Source organism: Palaemon carinicauda, chromosome 18, assembly GCF_036898095.1.
Source record: "Palaemon carinicauda isolate YSFRI2023 chromosome 18, ASM3689809v2, whole genome shotgun sequence".
NCBI lineage: Eukaryota > Metazoa > Arthropoda > Malacostraca > Decapoda > Palaemonidae > Palaemon > Palaemon carinicauda.
The window spans coordinates 19,642,985-19,667,126 of record NC_090742.1 but is presented as its reverse complement, the minus strand read 5'-3'; the positions used below and the strand labels follow the sequence as shown (position 1 = coordinate 19,667,126).

The 24,142-nt window shown below is 43.3% G+C and overlaps 2 protein-coding genes across 2 annotated transcripts in view; one reads left to right on the top strand and one right to left on the bottom strand.

Annotated features, from left to right (window-relative positions):
- Nucleotides 1-17,814, bottom strand: part of LOC137657013 (kinetochore protein Spc25-like) — a 58,333-nt gene extending 40,519 nt beyond the window's left edge. Inside the window, exons 1-2 of the mRNA XM_068391364.1 lie at nucleotides 17,662-17,814; nucleotides 1,222-1,399 (exon numbers count right to left, since the gene is read on the bottom strand). Of these exons, the coding sequence (XP_068247465.1) occupies nucleotides 1,222-1,381 (160 nt within the window). The 5' untranslated portion in view covers nucleotides 1,382-1,399; nucleotides 17,662-17,814. The remainder of the gene's footprint in view (nucleotides 1-1,221; nucleotides 1,400-17,661) is intronic.
- Nucleotides 15,721-24,142, top strand: part of LOC137657207 (pro-resilin-like) — a 19,818-nt gene continuing 11,396 nt past the window's right edge. Inside the window, exons 1-2 of the mRNA XM_068391551.1 lie at nucleotides 15,721-15,766; nucleotides 20,646-20,734. Of these exons, the coding sequence (XP_068247652.1) occupies nucleotides 15,721-15,766; nucleotides 20,646-20,734 (135 nt within the window). The remainder of the gene's footprint in view (nucleotides 15,767-20,645; nucleotides 20,735-24,142) is intronic.

Sequence of the window (24,142 nt, the reverse complement as noted above, 5' to 3'; positions counted from 1 at the left end):
TAGGAGATGGTCTGGGTCATCTGCTACAGGATGGAGACTCGAAACCTGGAAAGAGTCGAACAGCGGGTCCGACACTCCCGGGTTCTGAGTCTTGGCAACAAACCTCAGGGACGAACCTGAATGTTGCCTCCCCCTATCCCCCTGAATGGGCGAAATTCCCCCGGGTGAAACTCCGAAGAGAAACCCAGACGGAAAGGAAAACATAAGAACGAAAGTAGGTAAGCGCCCTCCCCCCCCCCCCCCCCCCCCCCGGCATGCCCGGGTGAGGGGGGGGACGTTAAAACTTAACAAAAACAGAGTTATAACATTATAATTATGCAACTGACTTTGAATGTTCCAAGGATCACCGACCCCCGAAGGGACGTGAGCCCCGGGCTGAAAAGTTAAAAATACAATTATATTTATAAAAATAATTGGGATAAATAAAACGAAATAGCGACTCTGCTTGAGAAGCTATCGTAGGCGAAGTACGGAGTAAGAGGTGAACGACCTCAAGAGAGGGGCCGTACTCCACGAAGGCAACCATGGTGGCCTAAGAGTGAAACGGCCGTGATCAAGAAGAAAATCGTGGTGGCCTGGCTAAGCCGGCAATCACTCTCGTAGACGTACACAACACACACCGCACAACACCGAAAGCAAAGGAAACTTACTATTTTCTATACACAAAAATATATATAAACATCATTAATGTTTAAATATATTAAGTATAAGAAAAGGTAAGTTAAAAAGACAAACCAATAATGGCCGTCAAGTGAGGATGGGAGCGGAGACATCCGATCGCCATCCGAGCCAAAAGTAAAGTTAGCCTTTCACCGGTGTGTGTGAGGGGGAGGGGTAGCAGGCTAACCCTCCCTATCCCCCCTAACTAGCAGAGGGGTAGTAAACCCTCGTTAAAATTCTTATGGCTCGTCATTCAGCTACGCCGAAGTAATTACCCCCATGTAAATAGCGTAGTTTGTATTTCAGTTACGGAACAAATGCTATTTAACAAGTTCTCCAAATAGAAAAATACCAGTTTCTCCTAAAATATGTCTTCAAACTAAATACGTAGTTATAAGAATAGCAAATCAACGAAAAGCAGAGTAGGACAACAGATGAACAACCAGGATATTATTAGTACAGTAATACACTTTTACAATGAAAATTATTCTTTCATCACAATACCAGACTTCTATTATATATGGAACAATAAAAAAATTGTGTGCTTAGCATATACTATACCTGCAATTTTAGTAATAACATTTTGTTCATGATGACAGGCTGCAGTGACCTGATTCAATGTATCTCCATATATTTTCACCAGTGTCTTTCTGTTCTGGGAAACCTTCTGGTCGAAATTTTCAAGTGCGGCCACATAGTCTTGCACGGCTTCCACTGGCATGATAAACAAGTAATAAACCTGCAAAATATAAATTTCATTATCATTGGCACAGTCACCTTTTATTCTAATACTGCAAATGAAACCTATAATAAACCATTTTAAAAGTAATTGGCATTTTTCCTGGCTATACAAACAAGGGGTGCTGGAAAGGCTTTTGAATCCTTAACAAGGTAGGTGATTAACAACAGGAGGCATACGGAGGAAGCCCCTCCCCCGTACCTGTCACGAAGTAGCCACTTTTGTCATTAGGCCTTGAATCGAGAGGAATAGTTGAAGTGGGAAATTCAATTTAAAGAAATCAGGTTTATACATACAGCGGGAAAAAATACAAATTACTGTACTTTTAAAATTTGTTAATTATTTCTTTGGTTATGCAAATGTTTCGTCCTTTAAAATAGTGAGACTTTCTCACTGCTAATTGGTAAGAAGAATGTAGTCCCCAAGAACCAAAGAGAAAGCTCCTTTCCTTCCTGGTCCCATTTGGAAGCAAGAAAGGTGACTCTAACAACCTCCCAACAACTAATTCGGGACTGTGGAAGCTGTTAAGGCCTCAGCCAATACTCGCATAAAAGGAAGCTAGAACTAGGACTCTGGGAACCTATCTTCTTAACATAGACATGGGGCACATCAACAGACATGTATGGCTAGAAACTGATCTATCTTCCCACTTGCCAGGAGAATGTAAGAGTTGCTTCTCAGCAGATGTCGTCTGCATGAAAGGTGCTCTGTTTTGTAACTCACCTTCATCAGATGTCCAACCAGAGTGTATTGGTTGTGGCTGCTGCATTCCTTCCAGGTAGGATCAAGAAAGAGGTAAAAGGTTATTTTACCTCTCCTCAACACTTAGGTCTATGCCAGATGTGTTACCTTAGACGAAAAGCATACTAAGTCACGTGAGGGAACTGGGAGTGACACACAACTACTGAGCAGCCAATGCAGGATCAAAGAAAAGGGGTTCAAGGGTCTGTGGCCAATGTCTGTAAGGTAAGGTACAGACGCAAAGGGGGTCTGGTACCTTCAGAATAGCCTTTAGCCCTACGTACACCAACAGGTAAAACAGAAGGCTATTGACAAGGCTAAGATTGTGAGTTCTTACTTGAGATGGCAGAGGTAGGCTACTGACCAAAGTTGCATATTTAATCAAACAGCTTCACATGGCCAGAAGGAACAGTGTCTGGATACTTCCCTCTTGTTCTTGCTGGGGCTAATGAGAAGGCAGTGATACGCTTGAAGTATCAAGACCACCAGTAAAACTACCTTCAGTGCCCTTACATGACACCAAGCAACTTCATATAAATTCACATGGAGAGATAGGATTGGAAAGGTCCCAAACTGGTACTGGGGCTTTATCGCACAGTCTGTGAGGCAACGAAGGCGTCTGACCTGGTAATAGGACGACGACGTTACTGATGGTCAAATTAGGGGAGGGGGAGAGCTGCTGAATGGGAGGAGGTATCCAGGATGAAAATTGTCTAGTCCACAATTCCGCCTTGCAATCACACCACCTCCTCCATCTCGGTTACAAGCATCCTCCTACAGGTGGCATCATGGGTGGAATGTCCCTCCTAGTGGGGTAGTTGTCCTCGTCTTTTCCCTCTGCGTCGATCTCGTTCTTGACATTGTCTGCTTGGAATGGGGTGGTTTGTTCCCCGCCTCAGGATGAAAGGGGTGGGGGAGGGGCAATTCTTGGAGCTGGCCTATGTGCATGCCTAACTGGAGGGGAAGACCTTGCATGATCGAAAGTAGAGGCGGAATGTGCCTACCGGGGGACACTGCCTATTGAAGAAGTAAGTCCTAGCTGTCCTTGACTGGCTCTTCTTCGTGGCATATGTCGCTTGCACGTTTGATCCTGTCTGCTCTACCATAGTTGTTGTTAGTCCGACATCCTTAGGTCTGAGGTCAACATCCATCATTGGAATGTGCTGATGAAGAGCATGACCGATATGCTTGAGCATATCTTTATTATCTGTCTGAAGCATATTCGGTAGTAAAAAGGGGAAGGGATGAGCATAAGGGTTGGATCATTTACATTCTTTTCACCATCTAACCTGTTTCTTTGCTTTGCTTTGCCTTCTTGCAGAAACAAATATAACAAATTTGTAAGTAACATGATATTTTCAATTTAAAATAAATTTTTGAATATACTTACCCGGTGAATATATATAGCTTACGTCTCCGACGGTCGACAGATTCCAAAAACTCGCGAGCGATCGCCATGAAGGTTGTCGGGTGTGCCCACCAGCGCCGACTATCGGCCAGATACCGCATATACTTCTCAACCAAACCAGTTCTTCTCAGTCCGTAGGGTCTCTATCGGGGAGGGCCTTTAATTATATATATTCACCGGGTAAGTATATTAAAAAATTTATCTTAAATTGAAAATATCATTTTTATATATTAAACTTAGCCGGTGAATATATAAATAGCTGATTCACACCCATGGTGGTGGGTAGAGACCAGTATTAAAACAATAAAGGCGTATATACTCAAGAGTTTTTGACAAATATTCAAAAAACAAACTTAAGTATAGGTACCTGGTAAGGAAGCTGACTCTGATGATTACTCTGCCTCATTAGTCCGCTATCCTCACGAAGCCCAGCGATCCTCTTAGGATGCTGAAAGACTCCCAGGAGCTGCTATATCCAGGGTGAACACCCCTATAACAGGACCTCATCAATATCCTTAATCTGGGCACTCTCAAGAAACAATATTTTGACCACCCGCCAAATCAAAAAGATTGCGAAAGACTTCTTAGTCTCCCGTACAACCCAAAACACGATTAAAAATTTCATGAGTAGATTAAAAGGATATTGGGATTAAGGGAATGTAGTGGTAGAACCTTCACCCACAACTGCACTCGTTGCTATGAATGGTCTCAACATGTAGCAGTCCTCATAAAGAGTCTGGACATCTTTCAAGTAATATGAAGCGAACACCGACTTGCTTCTCCAAAAGGTCGCGTCCATAATACTTTTAAGGGATCTATTTTGCTTAAACGCTACCGAAGTTGCTATCGCCCTAACTTCATGAGCCTTGACTTTAAGTAAATTACGATCCTTCTCACTTAAATGAGTGTGCGCCTCCCGAATCAAAAGTCTAATAAAATAAAACAAGGCATTCTTAGACATGGGCAAAGAGGGCTTTTTAACGGAGCACCATAAAGCCTCTGAACAACCTCGTAGTGGTTTAGTTCTGGATAAATAAAATTTAAGAGCTCTAACGGGGCATAGCACTCTTTCAACTTCATTCCCCACAATCTCAGAAAGACTGGGGATTTCAAATGATTTAGGCCAAGGACGAGACGGAAGTTCATTCTTGGCCAAAAAACCAAGTTGAAGAGAACATACTGCTTTATTAGCGGAGAAGCCAATGTTCTTGCTAAAAGCATGTATTTCACTAGCCCTTTTCGCTGAAGCCAAGCTCACCAAAAAAAGTGTCTTGAGGGTAAGATCCTTCAGGGAGGCTGAATTTAACGGTTCAAACCTGTCTGACATAAGGAACTGTAGGACCACGTCCAAGTTCCAAGCAGGAGTCGAAATATGACGCTCCTTGGAAGTCTTGAAAGACTTAAGCAGGTCTTGAAGATCTTTGTTATTAGAAAGATCCAAACCTCTATGCCTGAAAACAGAAGCTAACATGCTTCTGTAGCCTTTAATGGTGGATGCAGAGAGAGCGCGACCGTTTCTCAGATAAAGCAGAAAATCCGCAATCTGCGCTACAGAGGCACTGGAAGAGGAAATAGAGGAGGACTTGCACCAGTCTCTAAATACCTCCCATTTCGACTGATAGATCCTGATGGTAGAGGATCTTCTAGCCCTCGCGATCGCTCTAGCTGCCTCCTTCGAAAACCCTCGAGCTCTAGAGAGTCTTTCGATAATCTGAAGGCAGTTAGACGAAGCGCAGGGAGGCTTTGATGAAATCTCTTTACGTGAGGCTGTCGCAAGAGATCCATACGCAACGGCAGACTTCTTGGAACGTCTACCAGCCATAGAAGTACCTCTGTGAACCACTCTCTCGTGGGCCAGAGGGGAGCAACCAACGTCAACCTGGTCCCTTCGTGAGAGGCGAACTTCTGCAGCACCTTGTTTAGGATCTTGAAAGGTGGAAAGGCATAAACGTCCAGAAGAAAAGCGTCTATGTGGGCCGCCTCTGGATCTGGGACCGGAGAGCAATAAGTCGGGAGCCTTTTTGTCATCGAGGTCGCAAAGAGATCGATGGTGGATTGACCCCAAGTCATCCAAAGTCTCTCGCACACATCCTTGTGGAGCGTCCACTCCGTAGGAATCACCTGACCTCTTCGACTGAGACAGTCCGCCAAGACATTCAACTCCCCTTGGACGAATCTCGTCAAAAGAGAGATGTTTCGATCTTTTGACCAAATGAGAAGGTCCCTTGCGATGACGAAAAGAGAGTGGGAGTGAGTGCCTCCTTGCTTCGATAAGTAAGCCAAGGCCGTGGTATTGTCTGCATTCACCTCCACCACCTTGTTTCGAATCAGACTCTCGAAACTCCTTAGCGCTAGATGGACTGCTAACAGCTCTTTGCAGCTTATGTGAAGACTCCTCTGGTCTGCGGACCAAAGACCCGAGCATTCCAGATTGTCCAGAGTCGCCCCCCAACCCAAATCCAATGCGTCTGAAAACAACACATGGTTTGGGTTCTTGACTGCCAGAGAAAGACCTTCCCGAAGTCTTATATTGCTGTCCCACCAAGCTAGACAAGTCTTGACTGGATCGGAGATTGGAATCGAGACAGTCTCTAAACTCTTCTCCTTGTTCCAATGGATGTCTAGGTGGCACTGGAGAGGGCGCCGGTTGAGTCTCCCTAGAGAGATAAACTGTTCCAGAGATGAAAGAGTCCCCAGGAGGCTCATCCAATCTCTCACAGAGCAACGGTTTTTCTCTTGCACGAGATGGACTTTGAGCAAAGCCTGCTCGATCCTGTTGGCAGACAGAAAAGCCCGAAAAACTCGACTCTGTATCTCCATCCCCAAATAGAGAATGGTCTGGGATGGAGTCAGTTGCGACTTCTCCATGTTCACCAAGAGGCCTAACTCTTTCGCAAGATCCAAAGTCCACTGTAGGTCCTGCAGACAGCAATGACGGGACGACGCTCTGAGTAACCAGTCGTCCAAATACAGGGAGGCTCTGATCCCCGATAAATGTAGGAACTTCGCTACATTCCGCATGAGCCTTGTAAAAACAAGAGGAGCAGGGCTGAGGCCGAAGCACAGTGCTCGGAATTGATACACCACCTTCATGTACACAAACCTCAGATAATGTTGAGAATTTGGATGTATCGGAATGTGGAAGTACGCATCCTGCAAGTCGAGAGAGACCATCCAGTCGCCCTCTCTGACTGCTGCCAAAACGGATTTGGTGGTCTCCATCGTGAACTTTGTTTTTACAACAAACACGTTGAGAGCACTTACATCCAGCACTGGCCTCCAACCTCCTGTGTTCTTCGGAACCAGGAAGAGACGGTTGTAAAAACCTGGGGATTGAAGGTCCGAGACTTTCACCACCGCCCCCTTTTCCAACAACAGAGACACCTGAAGATGTTACGCCTGTCTCTCTGCCTCCTCTCGATACCTGGGAGAGAGGTCTATCGGAACTTTCACCAGAGGAGGTCTTCGTACAAAAGGAATTTTGTAACCCTCCTTCAGCAACAAAACAGACTCCCGGTCTGCACCCCTCTTCTCCCAGGCCTGCCAGAAGTTGGTCAATCTGGCACCTACTGCTGTCTGAGGACGTGAGCAGTCAGACTCTGCCACGTGAGGATTTAGATCCTCTCTTCTTGCCTCGCTTGCTATCGGCACGAGAGCCTCCCCTACTGGGAGCTCTGCCACGAAAAGGCGGGGTAAACCTTGCCGCTGGTGTGTCAAACTTAGGTCTGCTGACATGAGAAGACGAAGGTAAAGCCTTACGAGCAGACGTGGCCATTAAATCATGAGTGTCCTACTGGACAAGAGACGCCGAGATATCTCTAATTAGCTGTTGAGGGAACAAAGTAGAAGACAAGGGTGCAAAGAGAAGTTCTGACCTCTGACAAGGAGTGACCCCTGCAGAAAGAAAAGAACACAGAGTCTCTCTCTTCTTAAGAACCCCTGCTGTGAACGTAGCAACTAGTTCATTAGAGCCATCCCTTATTGCCTTGTCCATGCAAGACATTATCTGAATAGAGACATCCCGGTCCGCTGACGAGACTTTCCTACTCAAGGCTCCCAGGGATCCATCCAAAAATTTGAAAACCTCGAAGGCACGGAAAATTCCTTTAAGGAGATGATCCAGATCTTTAGAGGACCAGCAAAACTTCGAGCGTCTCATGGCCAGACGACGAGGAGAGTCTACAAGGCTTGAGAAGTCTCCCTGGGCAGAGGCAGGCACCCCCAAGCCGAGAACTTCTCCCGTGTCATACCAGACGCTCGCACGAGAAGCCAATTTGAAAGGGGGAAAGGCAAAAGAGGACTTCCCTAAATTCCTTCTGGACATTAACCAGTCTCCCAACAAACGCAAAGCTCTCTTAGAAGAGCGAGAGAGCATCAACTTCGTGAACGACGGAGTCGAAGAAGTCACGCCCAGCGTGAATTCAGATGGAGGTGAACGAGGAGCAGCAGTAACAAAATGATCGGGAAACAGATCCTTAAAGATAAGCATTATCTTTTTAAAGTCAAGGGATCGCTGAGCAACCCTAGGCTCCTCTCCATCCGAAAGTCCCCAAAGGAACATCAGCAGGAGGGGGATCAACAACTTCCTCATCCGAAGGAACATCATCCGACAAAGGCAAAGTCCCGCGACACGGAGAAGCATGCTGAGGAGGCAACGATTGACAGGCTATATCAATATGTGAAGGAGCCGCAGCAAAAGCAGAGGTAACGACATCACGTCAAGACTGCAAATACTGAAAGTCTTGAGGCTGAAAAACAACAACAGACTGTGGCGACTGACGTTCGACATCACGTCGGGACTGCACAGACTGCAGGTCTTGAGGTTGAAAAACAACACTAGACCGCGGTGACTGACGTTCGACGTCACGTCGGGACAACAGAGTCGGCCGATGAACGTCACGTCGGGACTGCGGTGACTGCTGCTGAACATCACGCTGTGACTGCGGAAAATGACGTTCAACGTCACGTAACTGACGTGACTGACGAGGAACACGATCAGAGTCACGTTTAACAGCACCGATAACATTAGCGCTAACGTCAAAATGACGAGACAAATCTCGCTTAGGCGGTTGAAGACCTGAGTCACGCTTGCCGGACTAGCGAACCGCAAGCAAAGGATCTTTATGAACCTGGTCATGCTCATAAACTTCCATTAAGGATGAAAGTTTCAACTGCATGTCTTGTAAGACACTCCACTTAGGGTCAACGGGAGTCGAAACGGGCCGTGACGTCGGCAACGTCTGTGCATGCAAGTCATCGCACCGAACGAGACCCTCAGACTCAGCGTCACGTTTACGCTTAACAGGCGAACAGCCATCCGATGACTGAATACGGTCAGAGCTGTCCCAATGACTACAGCCAGGACGCTGGACCTGTCCTGAAGGGACTGACTTGCGTTTTAAGGGTCTTGAAACCTTACGCCAAGGCTTCTTATGAGGCGAATCATCGGAAGACGAGGAGAATTTAGTTTCTCCCGTCTTATGGTAAGGACGTGCTTGAGGAGCAACGTCTGATACCTTTGAGGGAACGTCTGTACGTTGGTTTACACCTCTCACTCCCTCAAGTCCTACGACATTCCTTCTCCCTGGTGCAGGGGAGCTTGAAAGAGGTCTCGGACTAGGTAAGCGATTGAGCGATTAGCACAAACAGACGAACCCTCCGTCGCAACACTAAACACATTAGTCGCACTTTCCAATTTACCACTTTGACCCTTTAAAAGCTTAACGTCGGACATAAGCTGGTTCCTGTCCGATGCCAAGGTTTCGACCTTCTCACCCAACGCTTGAATAGCCAATAACATTTCACGCATTGAAGGTACATGAGTGCCAATAGGGGGTTCTGAAACTACCACCACAGGAGAAGGATTAGGTTCAGGGGCATGGGAAGAGGAAAAATCTATAGATCTAGAAGAGCTTCTTCTCACCCTATCTCTTTCGAGTTTCCGAGTATATTTCTCATACTCCAACCACTCGAATTCCGATAAAACCACACATTCCTCACACCAATCTCCTAATTGACAGGATTTACCCCGGCAATTAGCACAAACAGCATGGGGATCGATAGAAGCTTTCGGAAGACGTTTGTTACAGTCTTTCGCACATTTACGATAGACAGGAGATGGGTCAGCCATTATGAAAATCCAAAGAAAATCCACAAAAATCAAAAAAGGGTTTCAAGAGTTTTATTGAAGCAAAAAACCAACACAGCGAAAGCAATAAAAACAAAACCAAGTACTTCACCAATCGGTAGAAACTTGAGGTCAAGCACAAGCGGAACCAATGTTGTCTGGACTACCGACAGAGAAGAACTGATTTAGTTGAGAAGTATATGCGGTATCTGGCCGATAGTCGGCGCTGGTGGGCACACCCGACAACCTTCATGGCGATCGCTCGGGAGTTTTTGGAATCTGTCGACCGTCGGAGATGTAAGCTATTTATATATTCACCGGCTAAGTTTAATATTTAAAAATGTATTTTTCCTGGTATACAATCCTGGAGCTATTTATAGGGGTATACTTTCGGCGCGGCTGAAAGACGAGCCATGATAATTTTAGTGAGGGATAACTACCCCATCCGCTAGTTAGCGGGTGGGAGGTGGGGTAGAATGGCTACAATGCTCACTCACCTCTAAGATGAGTAACCACTTTGCTTATGTCAGGACTTCTCGGGGGACAGGGTGGCTGGCCAATTTGTATAAATAGCTCCAGGTTTGCATACTAGGACAAATACAAATTACTTAAAATTTTGTTATTTGTTCCGGCGTAGATACAAACCCTCCGCTATTTATAGGGGTGACTTACTCTTAGGAGGGAGGAAATCCTCACCAACTGGCCTTGGTCATGACCCGGGGTCCTCTCTATTTCGATCTGTGATCGATAGTAGATGGGACCCTACCCTCGCTAAAATCAAGTGCCGATATGAGGTAATGCACTGATAGCGGCCTGTAGAAGCTTGTGTATGAGTGGAACTAACAGTGTGGCTTGTCTTTAACATAGGAACCCGAGTACAAAACCTATTGTTCTTAAGACTTACCCAATACTCCCCCTCAAAAAGGTATTGGGGACGTAACAAAGTATTACTCTATACTTAGGAGGCACAAGGGAAATGAGTCTTACCTGCAGCAAGGTGAGGTCAGCTATGCTGAGGCTTGCAGAGCTGTTTTCCCCAGAGGGGAGAAAGAGAAAGGAAGAAAGGAGCCATTCATTCTTACTTATTCACTCCAGACTAATCAGGGTAACCTCAGCTCTCAACCCTCTGCTACTTGTCCATCAAGGAGCCTGAGGTGTTTAGACCATTTGTTGTGCGACCACCACAGGACCAATGGAAAGGATCTCCATGTTCCTGTGGGTTACGACTTTGCAGTTAGTGGGCCGTGAAGGTCGATAGACGCTTCCACATGCCCACTTACAGTATCTGCGCCACAGAGTAGTTTCTTGAATGCCAGGGACGTAGCAACCCCACTAATGTTACGAGCTCTGGGTCTTAGGATGGAGGAGGGTCTAGATTAAGAGCAACCTCAATAGCCTTCTGATCCCAGAGAGGAAGGAAATCCTTGAGATCCTCCTCTTGACCTTCCTCGTGATGGTCAACAGTGCCGACACACGGGGGCGAGCTGGTGTTGTTCTTTTAAGGTAACACCACAGACTCCTTACTGGGTAAAACCCCAGTTGATGGGTCTTCGGTTACCGAACGAAGACTCTTTATCCGAAATGGGCTGCACCTACGGTACAGCACACTCGGATTTTGAGTCTTGGCAATCAACTCAGGGACTCCGCTGAGGATTACTTCTCCCCGTCTCCTAGAGTAGGAGACATCGGAAGATGGATCATACAACACACTAACTCTCTTGGTCAAAGCCCAAGTGAGTAGAAAGGGCCATATTCCATGTAAGGAAGCGATCTGCTGCCTGGCATAAAGGTTCGTAGAGAGGGGCCTGAATGGCCTGAAGGACTCAAACCACGTTTCCAGGAGGAGGTTGAGATCCGAGGGGGACAAGTTATCTCAAACTTTGTATAAGTAAAGGCATCAATGGGAGAGATTCCCCTTCCACGACATCAGTCACAAAGGACCGAACACTTCACCTGGAAGACCGACGCTGAAAAGTGTCTGAGGGGCCTAGACATCTTTTCCGCAACTCCTTGCGAAAGGCCTCTCTGAGAGAGGTGGTGTAGGACCGTCCCAGGAGTGAAGTAGAAGCAAAGCTATGGCTTAGGAAAGTGTTAGCACGTGGCTGTTTGGAAGATCCCTTGGAATTCCGTCAGGAGCTGCAAAAGGTCCGGGAACCATTCTGCGGGATGCCATAGCGAAGCTATTGGAGTCATTGATAAGATCTTGCTTATCCTGACTTGGCTGAGTACTTTCTCACCAGACCGAATGGGGGAAAAAGCATACATCTGTAAGCTGCCCCACTGATCTTGGAATACATCTTGTTCAAGGGCCTGGTGAAAGGTCGATCGGAAGCCTGAATTTCATTGCCGTTGCGAGCATGACCACAGTCGGGGACCTCAAAAAGTTAAGACTTTGTTGGATACAAGATGATTCAAAGACAAAAGGAGCCCACTATCTGAGTGGTCTGTTCAGATTATCTGCAAGCACATTCCAGTACCAGGAATGACGCGAGCGAATGGGGGCACCTAGCTGTCCTCTGTCCATCTGAGGCTTCTTATTGCTAGATGATTCTCTAAGAGAGATGAATGCTGATACCTTTCTGAATCGGGCCAACGGATGAGGATGGAATGGTACGGCATATGGCTCCCCCTCTTTTTGATGCATTAAAGAGAGCATCAGATCCAAAGGGGAGACGAGAAGATAGGCCTCTTTGCAGAAGCTCTCGTCTGCCACCCACCATCATAGCAATAAACACATCTCGAGGTGATGTGAGACGTGCAACTATTTGCACGTTTTTGCAATGAAGGGGAGGAGACTGTCCACCCTCCAACTGCCACCAATCTTGTGTGGTTGGCCGAATAAGCCCGATACCCAACGGTAAACCAGTTAATCAGTACAGCTTATGTTATAAGAGCGAATCTCCATAGAGATTGCCTTCCGCACAGGAGACCGGACGGTAATTACCAAACACATCCAACCAACCCCAAGATGAGATTGAGATGTATCTTCAATCTATTGCTGGATGGGTAATAAGCATAAGTCTACTACGTAGTAGTAGCACTAAATTGTGAGCATGACAAGCATATATGCAGAGATTCCTCCTTTTTAGGAGGAAACATTCGTACTTCTCCGTCTCCAGTCGGTAGAATAGCATTAGTATTGAATGTTCCCTACTAGGGGACAGTTATGCTTATTAGAAGTTTCCAGTCAGAGTTATTGTAGGAAACTTAGACTTTCGATTGGGAGAAAGGAAAAAGTGCCAATAAGAAGGCAGAATGTAAATGTGGTATGTCTGGTTACAGGAAAGTAGCCAAGTAATGTACTGAATAGCCCTTATTGTCAGAAAGCTGGCTTGCACGCATATGTACTTGTCCATCTGCGCTAGCACATGCGTATGCCTCTAAGAAACGTTTGCAACGAACCCTCTCTTGACTGAGACGTAAGAACGTCAAGAGCCGGCGCTTAGATAGTGTAGAGTGACGCTGTTCTGTCACGTGACAAAGCGCAAGGAAGAGCCGTGTCCGGAGGTAGGAATGGGGGGGGGAGAGAGAGAGAGAGAGAGAGAGAGAGAGAGAGAGAGAGAGAGAGAGAGAGAGAGAGAGAGAGAGAGAGGATTGCCTACCATGATCGTGCGCTGTCAAAACTCTCGCAGCCAGGAACCTCAGCACCAACTCCTGTTGGGATAGGCACGCCCGAGAGATCAACACAGTGTTGACCGCTCACGCCAAGATGGCCACGCGCGCTTCAACATAGCACTGACTGCGCGCGAACACTCCGCGTGACGATGATCATGTGCGAGAGTTGTTCGCGCGTGCCAGGCCGGCCGCGCGCGCGCGAATGCTCCGCGTGACGATTGTCCGAAAACTCTCTGTCATAAGAGTAGAACTCTTGGTGACTAGTTTTATAAGAACCAGAAGGTTCAGCATGATAGCGTGAATCCCTAGAGGTCGCGCGCTTAGGAGATAACTCCTTGCTAAGATAACCCAGAGGATCAACGTAGCGCAAAGCTCAATACGACGAGAGTCTGACAACTCTCAGTCATAAGAGTAAGACTCTTGATGACGAGGGTCACGAGAACCCGAAAGTTCTGCGTGTTCTGTGTTGCGAGACCCTGAAGGGTCAGCGCAACAAGAAACCGAAGTTCCTCTGTCACAAGACACCGAAGTGTCAGTGTGACTAAAGGTACAAGAACCAGGGTTTAGCATAGCGTTCGCCACGAGAGCCTACAGGCTCAGCGATACCGATGTTACGAGCGTAAACTGTGTTGCGACACCCTGAAGGGTCATTGCAACAAGAAACCGAGAGACACCGAAGTGTTAGCATGGCACAAGAGCCCGAAGGCTCAGGGTAGCCTGTGTTGCGAGACCCCGAAGGATAACGCAACGGGAAACCGAAATTTCCTTGTCACAAGACACCGAGGGGTTAACAAGACTGATGGTACGAGAGCCCGAAGGATCAACGTAGTCATCGTTAAGAGAGCCCGAAGGATCAGCGTAACTGAAACCCAAACGTTTCAAGTCGCGTGAACTCGAAAGTCCAACATGACGGAGGCCCGAAAGACTCCTAAGGTCATGAGAACCCGCAGGATCAACACGACGAGAGCCCAAGTCTCACAATCACCACGAGGAGAACCAGCAGGTTCAAAAGGCGTCTTCTCCTAGCACGAGGAGGAGAACATCCAGGATGGAGAAGGGTCACAAACCCTTCCACCCTACGATCCTCCGGAGAGGAACGCAGAGCTGACTCCGCCCGAGGGGGAGACTGATCCAGCTGCTCTAAAGATAACTCCTTCGCAGAGGAGGTATCCTCCCGAAGGAGAACGTCGCTTAAGACAAGGCTCTTGCTCCGCCCTTGGAGGAGAATCATATGCGTAAGGGGGGACCACCGATGCCCAGAGGCGGTCTTCTCTCAAGAACGAGAGACTCGTTCCCCCTAAGGGAAAACCTGCTTCAGAGAAAGCTCTGCCACCGCCCCTGGTGGATCAACAAACTCCTACAAGTTTTCTCTCGCAAACGAGATCGCCTAGAACCAGCTTTCTCCCAGCCCTATGGCAAACAAGCGTAGGCGTACGACATATGTTGGTCACTGAACAAGTATCTCGCGAACGAGAGAGTTCTCCCAAAGGAGGACATCGCCTAAGACAAGCTTTCTCCCAGCTTATGGGAAAAAAGCGTAGGCGTAATAATCTCTCTCTAGCAAACGAGAGAGAAGTCCTCCCGAAGGAGAACATCACCTAAGACAAGCTTTCTCCCAGCTCTATGGGAAAAAAGCGTAGGTGTAATAATCTCTCTCGCAAATATGAGAGAAGTCCTCCCGAAGACGGACATCGCCTAAGACAAGCTTTCTCCCATCTCAATGGGAATAACAATCTCTCTCGAGAACGAGAGAGAGAAGTTCCCCTCGAAGAAGGAGCAAGCATTGGACTTGCTTTTCCCCAGCTCAAGGGGAAGAAGCACAGTCTTCGACGATGAGATAGCAGAAGCAGAACCCTTTCGAGCTGTCCGCAATTCTTCCTAAAAGAGGGAAGGTTCCTGAATGGCTGAAGTGGGCAAGCTCTCCCTCGGAAGGGGAGGGGGGGAGGGCAGCCCTACTCCGGGGAGGGTTAACACTCCCTCGTAAGGGAAGGTTCTCCAACCCCTGGAGGCGAATCTCCTGGCAGCAATCTGTGCTTCCCATCAACAAGCCTTGTTCAAGTTGAAGGTTGACAACTAGTGCTATCTCGTAATGTGGGCAGCTCGCAAGCTGCCACATGAAGCGCAGGATAATGACCAGAGCGGCCAAAGCCATAAGTAATGAAACAAACACACGGGAGTGTTGAGGACCTGCAGACCACCCACGCAGGGGAGTAGTCTCAAAACAATGACAACTCCCTTACGGCGGAGACTGCTGGATACGCTGTCAACAGTAATTAAAGTTACAACTATTTAACAACATAAAAGTATGTTTCCATTTATGCATATATATACACACATATATATGTATAAGATAAATTAAAACACACAAAAAAAAAAAAAAATTAAACAGAAAAACAATCAAGGCAAGTCTTTGCGGGAGAGAAAGGCAGCATGTCCGTTCTCTACAGAGCCAAAAGGGGTTACTCAGCCGAGAGGTGTGAGTGAGTGGGGTAGCCAGTCTACCCCAACCCCCACCCACTAACTAGCGGATGGGGTAGTTATCCCTCACTAAAATTATCATGGCTCATCTTTCAGCTACGCCAAAAGTATATCCCTATAAATAGCGGAAGGTTTGTACTTATGCCGGAACAAATATGGTTTTCAGTTGTAATTTCTTGTTTGGTTTAAACGGAGTAACAGCTTAAAAATTACTGATATCCAACAATCACCATCAAAACCATTCAAAGCACCTATAAACACTGTACACCAGAAACACCTCTCATTTTCTTCAATGGGGTTATTGTACTATTATGCAAATTGGTTCTACTATTATTGTAGGACAATAATAGTTGGGAAACTAGAACCAACATAATTGAATATGGTATATCTCTTCAAACACAATTTTGAACCTTATATACTATTGAGATATTAGCTCCATTTCGAAGAAGTTCTTCCCTCCAGCTCTGTTGGTTAAAATGTCATTTTGATCATGCCAAAGATAGGTCAATTTCCTCTTTGGAAGAAATAAGAGGAATTACTGGTAAGTTTATAGGGGTCTTGAATGGTTTTGATGTTATTAACTATCAGAAAGTTGTAATCTTGAAGTTCAAATGATACTTAAAGCAAGGAGAGACATCTGAAAAACCACATTTCAGAAGGAATGAAATACAAAAAGACTACACATGGTTACATCCTACCCAATGGTAAGCTAAGGACACAAGTCCTGGGGGGGATCAAGGGGAGGCATAATACCCATTGGGAGGGACAGACATGTTTGGTTGGGTGGGGAACCTATCTTAGTTTGTTTCTCTTTTGAAATATGGTTTACCAGTAGTAACTTAGGATGTTTTAACATTTCTAAATTAAAAATGCAGGATTTTGACAAATATTTTCATAAGGACTGTTCAATTTACCTATAAATACATCAGGAAAACCTATTTATTTTCTTGGTTAGGGTTATAATTTGGTATTAGGTGGGGATATTTTCTAGTAAAAATAACTTTTTTCCTATAGAAAAATTGGTAAATTTAAAGTTACGGACAGAACAACATTTTGACCAGAAAAAATAGTTTTCACTGAATTCAACCTTCATCTCAACACCAAATAAACCGAAAACCTGTTAGACCATCTTAAGACCAGGGATAATTTTTAAAAAGCTAATGGTTTTTGTTCCGACGTGCGCTCGCGGAAAAAGAAAAATATCAAGCTCCTTTGTACTGGCAAGCGGTACGTGCTGAGCTGCACACGCTAACCACATTGATTATTAGGTAAAATTATATTTTCCTGAACCTCCTAAGCATATGAGGCTTATCCTCCCCTTGGGGGTGTATGTATGATAGCGGCCACCTGTATGTATGATAGCGGCGGACTATGAATACAGCAGTGTACAGGGGATCGCAGGGGGCATCAGCTATATGAGTAGGTAAGGACACTGCTTGTAGGTTAGATTGGGGGGGGGGTTAGGTTAGTTGGAGTCCATTTTTTATGCACTGTAGAGGAACTGGCCGCTGATATACAAAAGGTTCCCTGGGGGTGTATGTATGATAGCAGCCATCTGTATGTATGATAACGGCTGACATAGAATACAGCAGCGTAAGGGGGGACGCAAGAGGGCGTTAGCTCCCCGCTCCTTTAGGTGAGTAGGTAAGGATGCGACTTGTAGGTTAGGTTAGGGAGGAAAGTTTGGTTTAGTTGATGTCCATATATTATGTTCGCTGAAGGAACTGACCGCTGATATATAAAAGCTCCTGAGTTTTAAATTTAAATTGGTTTTATTGATGGCTTAACATCTTCCAAAATTGATGGATTAAGGCACTTTACTGGGATTCGGGTATTCTATGGAATTGAAGTATTTCCATATACAACACATCATATAGATATCTTTATACTTACGAGAAAGACAGACGAATCACGATAACTTAACAAGCATTACTAGCTACACCAAAAGCGATCACGATACAAAAGTTGACGTCAAAAATAAACAAAATACGAGAGATTTTACAAAAATTTTCAGCCGTTCAAATTTGTAAACAAACTCAACTTGAGTTGCCAGGGTTGCCAGATTATTTCGACTGGATTATCGTACATGAGCCTTAAAATTGTCGTTTTTCAACCAAAATTATCGTACACAGTTTCAAAATAATAATTAGGGAGTTACATAATCAACTTATTTCAAAATATTTTAGTATAATTGTTTAATTAAACACATATGTATATACCTAAGGTATGTATCGTACATCGTACTGGATCTAAAATAATAGTACATGTACGATAATTATCGTACGAATGGCAACCCTAAACTCAAGGCTGAATGAACCAATCAGGGGACGGCCTTTTACAGTATTGCCAGACAAACACAAAACAAATCTCTTAGTGATATAACTCTTCGTATAATCATATTAATTTCCATCTAAGCACCTACATAAGACGAAATTTATCGAATAATAAATAATAATTTCATATCTGATTAATATTAATAAACATTAGGAAAATACACGATCATTCATTTTACCGCGGAATGACAACCATCAATGTTGCCACAAATAGTTTAACGGAAAACATCGTTCTTTGAATTCTTTCTTCTTTCTTAGCAGTTACATTTGTTTTCTTAGCAGGCGATTAATATAATGTTTTCTTGGTCTTACTACATTTTATGACCCACGAGCTTTATCTCTTATGTAAATCTCTTATTAGAAAATCCCATAGCGGAGTCTGTTACTTGTCAAATCCACATTGTCGTGACACACCCACAAAAAAAGAAAAAAAGAAAAAAAAAAAAAACAAGAATATACAACATCTTGAAAGCCTATACTGTATTATAGGATCTTTTGTGAATATCCCGAATCGGACTGGTGCTGAATCATACCTACAAATAAGATTAACGGTATTTAACAACGGAACAAATGATTATGTCATTAGGATTAATGAGGGGGGGAGGGGCAGTAAGCAAATTGTGCGGTTGATCTGATGCCAATTTATATCTGAAGCAATAGAATAAAACTTTTTTAGTCTTACGGAAATCATTTCAAGAATAGTATGTATTAGCATTGATTAACGTAAGTATCCTAAATCAAAAAATGACTTCAAGTACCAGTTTTCACATACTCTCGAATATCAGGAGTAAATTCTTACAAACCTATTTCAAACCTGTCCATCATGAGTGCTAGAATATGTCATTCTTGAACTTCTGGTAAGTCGTTTAAGGAGATTCTAAGCATTGCTAGATAACCAGATAACCAGTCAACATACAGACAATTATATACTGGGGAGAGAGCTGTATGCTAAGTGGTAAGTGGTCAGCTAGAAATGATAGATGAGAACAAATGTAACATCTTGATTTTACTTGACCTAAGTGCATGAACTACCACTGAATTATTTACGAACCATTGATATTGATGATGAAGCTTTTGAGTATCTAAAATATTACTTTGTTGACAGAAATTATTATGGATGAATTGGAAATTCTTATTCTTCATTGGAACCATTAAGAAGAGGGGTGTCCAGGGACATGTAAGGCTACTAGGCTCAATCTATACTATTGGTCTATCAAAAGTATTACAGATTCACAGAAACACGGAATGAAGCTGAAGGTAGTTGCGGATGATATGCAATTGCATTTCTCCATAAATCATTTTGCTGATACAGTGGAAAATTTAAACCACGTTCTTACTAGCGTAGGAAATGGAAGCTAATTAAACAAGTAAAACTAAATTAAAATAAAACTGAGATTTTTGGTTGTTCGGAAGAAAAATAAAAGAAACAATTTAAGAAACCTTGGCGACATCCAAATAAATATCAATAATAACTTGGTCCCATTATCTATTGGAATTGATGACCTAGGTGTATTATTGAACTATATATAATTTGTCCCCCAGTGTTCAAATAAATAATGTAGTAAGTACTACTGGATATCCTCTAAGAAACATTGCTCTAACAAACTTGTGACTAAATGTGCTATTATCAGGAATGATTATTGCAACTCCATCTATTATAACTTGAGAAATTACAAAGCGAAATGAACTGAGGAGCGAGATTGGTGAAATAAACTGCCTACGTATTGAAACCAGAATAAATTTAAAGATATGGGCAATAGCTCAAGTTATCAGAACTAGACGTCTAAAATATCTTAGAAACTTGCTACACACCTAACAGCTGACAAATCATGTCGACACCGAGAATGATAACGGACGGTTTCGAGTTTTTCAGATATGCACTCCCATGACTGAATGACAATCTCCCACTAGACACACGAAGAACTGGTAGGCCTAATACTAAAGATTTCAAAAAGATGAAAACTTGTTTTGATCATGAGATGCTATGATAACTTGGATGTGACAATTAACGTGGATTACGCTGTATGATACTCTAAATACTTAAGGGTGTTTACAACAATTTACAACGCTCGTCACAAAAGAAATAAGATAGAATAGTGTGCCTGAGTGTACCCTCAAGCAAGAGAACTCTAGACCAAGGCAGTGGAAGACCATGATACAGAGGTTATGGCACTACCCAAGACTAAAGAACAATGGTTTGACCAATGTGACGAGCCGAGAAAAGGTTGTGACTCAAAGGCAGGATGAAAGCAACTGAGTCACAACTCACAACCTTCTCTCGGCTTGTCACATTGGTTAATATCGTGTGACACACGGTTGGTACACATGCACAACCGCCGTCTAATGAATGAATGTGAAAGTGACCGAGATTTTACCCCCCAAGGTATGGTTAAATTTCGAGCACATTTACTATATATTTTTTTGAAATTGCTCTAACAGCCTTAATTTTTGTCATAGAGAGGTCAGGTTGGTCTCATTCTTAAGGAAAATGCCTGAAGTTTCTCTTAAAATTATCAAAAATATGCAAAAAGATGTAAATTACAGTGTTTTGCAAGAACGTACCGGTACGTCCTTTGGGGGTGAAAGGGGCAAAGACTGCGTTGGCTTGTACATGCGATGAGAAGAGAAGAAAGGTGAGTCGGGAAATCAGTAAATACTATAGAAGAAGCAGGACGAAAAATTTAGGAAATCGCGATAAAGGGGAAGTGGATGAGCTTGGAGAAATAATATATACTATTTTTCCTCCAAGAGAATAAAGGAAGAAGAAATAATGGGAGTCCAAGAAGAAAGTGGATAGGACATTGTGGGGGGAACTCTTCTAGTTCATTGCACCCGGTAAAGGGCTATAGCTGGCGTACCAATGTTTATGATATAACAAATACACGAATATATATATTTTTACCGATATACTATGTATTTATGTGTCTATAATTTTGCAAAGTTAATCATACAGAAGATAGAGATTTAAATCACACATGAGGATAAAAATAAAATAAAATAAAAAAAATTTTAAACTTTACATCTCTTTATGAGTATTCGCCACTCACCGATTTCTGAAACACTGTAAAATTTTGCTTCCATCATGAAATATGCACATAAAAATAAATGAAAATAACTACTTGGAATAAAAAAAAAAGAGAAGAAAGACTGCACGAGAAAGTAATCTGGCAAATGCAACTGACGCGTGCAAACTAATCGTGCTGGGAGTTATGCTCGGACGTGCAAGGATCATTTGGACGTGCAATGGCTGATTGTTTCGATACTGGTTCAGTTTTTCTTTTCGTGTAATTTAATTTTTCCCTCGTGTAAAATGATTTTCAGCTCCACTTCAACGTATTCAAGAGTTTAACAGATATTTACCACCGTGGAAGCTTCTTCTTCTCCTTCTTCTTCTTATTATTATTATTATTAACTACGCTACGACCCTAATTGGAAAAAAAACTGGATGCTCTAAGCCCAATAGCTCCAACAGGGAAAATAGCCTAGTGAGGAAAGGAATTGAGGCAACAGCTTATAGAATAGTGTGCCTGAATGCAACCTCAACTGAGATAAAATAAAAGCAATGAATGAGTGAGAAGTCTTACTCATACATTACTTGACATTTACTTACAGTAGGTGTCTTATAATAACATTAACAACGACCGAGGCATATTAAATGTTTTAAATTGAACAGGACTCGATAATAGTAGGCCTACATTTTGAGCTACGTTGAGTGTTGCCTTGCGCTTCTGAATGTTGTGACTTTTCAAAGTAATTTAGTTTTAATTTGATATGCGGAGATCAATTGGGTTCATCAGACCACTCAGGGTTGTGATGGCCAATTGGAAACGTCCATGCTTGGCGTTCTGTCGGACTGGGGTTCAAATCACGCTCAAGATCGATTGTTTCTTGAAGTGTCTTCAACCTCACAATCCTTCTGAGATCAGGATAGAGGGTAGTTTGGGAGACCCTATAGGTCTACCTGCCGAGTCATCAGCAGCCATTGCCTGGCCCTCTCTGGTACTAGCTTGGGTGGAGAGGGGGCTTGGGGAAGGAGGTAAAGGTTTAAAATGGAAATTTGAAATTCAGATTGAAATTCTTCCAATAACATTTCAACATTGAAGAGAAACGGGGTTTCAGTTAATTTCGAACTATGGGACTAATTGGTTCTGTGTTTGGTTTCAAAGGGTCTATGGTGGTCCTTATTTTTACAAATTTGGGCCATTCATTGCTGTAGAAGAAAGCCTTTGACTTGCATATCATTAATGCTCTTCGTTGCTATGTAAGACTTATACCTTTCTTTAGGCAAAGTCCTCTTTCAAAACACATGCGCAAGCTTAATTTTTACTCGCGTGTAAAAACATGTATACAGTACACACACAAACAAACAAAGAAGCAACAAAACACAAACATACCATATACACATAAGTGCGCGCGCACACACACACACACACACACACACACACACATATATATATATATATATATATATATATATATATATATATATATATATATATATATATATATATATATGTGTGTGTGTGTGTGTGTGTGTGCGTGTGTGTGTCTGTGTTTAATACCTTGATTTATAACTATAAAATACCAATAAAGTAAGCTAATGATAAAAAAAAATACGTAAAACAGAATAATGAAAAAAGACAACACAGAGACGAGTAGGAAATAAAACAAACAAACATGTGAAATGAGAAAGCTAACATTAAAAAACATAAAAGATGATCATTATGCTAATAACAATAAGAAGAAAGAATATCCGGTACAGCTACAGAAAAAATAAGAACAAGAGGAAAGTAGGTAAGTTAAGATTATAGAGTTAAGTTACAGATATGAGTACCATGGAGACCTCAACACTGCTCACGTTTCCGAGTGAATGGAAAACCAGCGTGCACCAGCTTCGCTCGGAGAAATGCGAAGCCGGTAGTTCAGGCAGTCACATTTCAAGTCTAGTTCATGATGACTTGACAAGAGATAATCTTATAACTGAGCTATCTGCATGAATTGGGATTCGGAAATATTTTACCAATGATTTTAATGGATATAAAAACCTTGAATATGGAATATTGTTTCCATCGCATATGCGCTCTTTTTGAAATTATCTTTTCAACAATTAAAAAAAGTCAAATATAAATAATATAAATAATATTTCATTGTAGGGTAAATTATCTTTATAACAATTGAAAAAGTCTAATATATATAATAATTCATTGCGGGGTAGGAAAATTGAAGCAACTATGAGAGAAAGTTTTTTTTATAATCATAACATTTTGAGTATAGGAATTTACGATAGTTCTGGATTCTGGTGGGCCATACGAACTTGTAATACAACAATTACATGAAAAAATACAATTCAAAATACCCATAAATAAAATTCCGCATTATAAGGATATTCTACATACTATAGTCCATTTCTTTTAGCGATGCATATTTGCACCAACTCGCGGCGATGCCCTTTTAGCTCGGAAAAGTTTCCTGATCTCTGATTGGTTAGAATTATCTTGTCCAATCAATCAGCGATCCGGAAACTTTTCCGAGCTAAAAGGGCACCGCCGCGAGTCGGTGCAAATATGCATCGCTAAAAGAAATGGACTATAGGGTTTACAGGCCTATCAAGAGTATGTCTAGTTTCATTACTCCACCTGCCATTCCTTAATGCCTCATTAGTTAATTAAATTAGCGTACAGTAGGACGGAGTCCTTGGTATACCATGCTCTGAAGCAGTGCACCGTGTCACACCCTTACCTGGCTGTGAGTAACCAAAAAGCTAGTGTATGGAGAGGAAGCAGAGGTGACGGGCTGGTATAAAACACAGGAACTCGCCGCGCAGTAACGGTGTGAGAGGGTACACTTCCTCAGAGCGAGGCATGCTAGGAATTCATGTGTCCAACTGTACATTAGATCAAGTATAGTTCTGGTTTAACAGAATTAATCCAACTGAGGATTTTCTGTAATGACTGGGTGGTCTTTCTGTCATTTATATGGTCTCCCCTACCCAAAAGTTTCATAGGTAGGCTACTGATAAGGTAATTCTCTAAGTGTTAAAA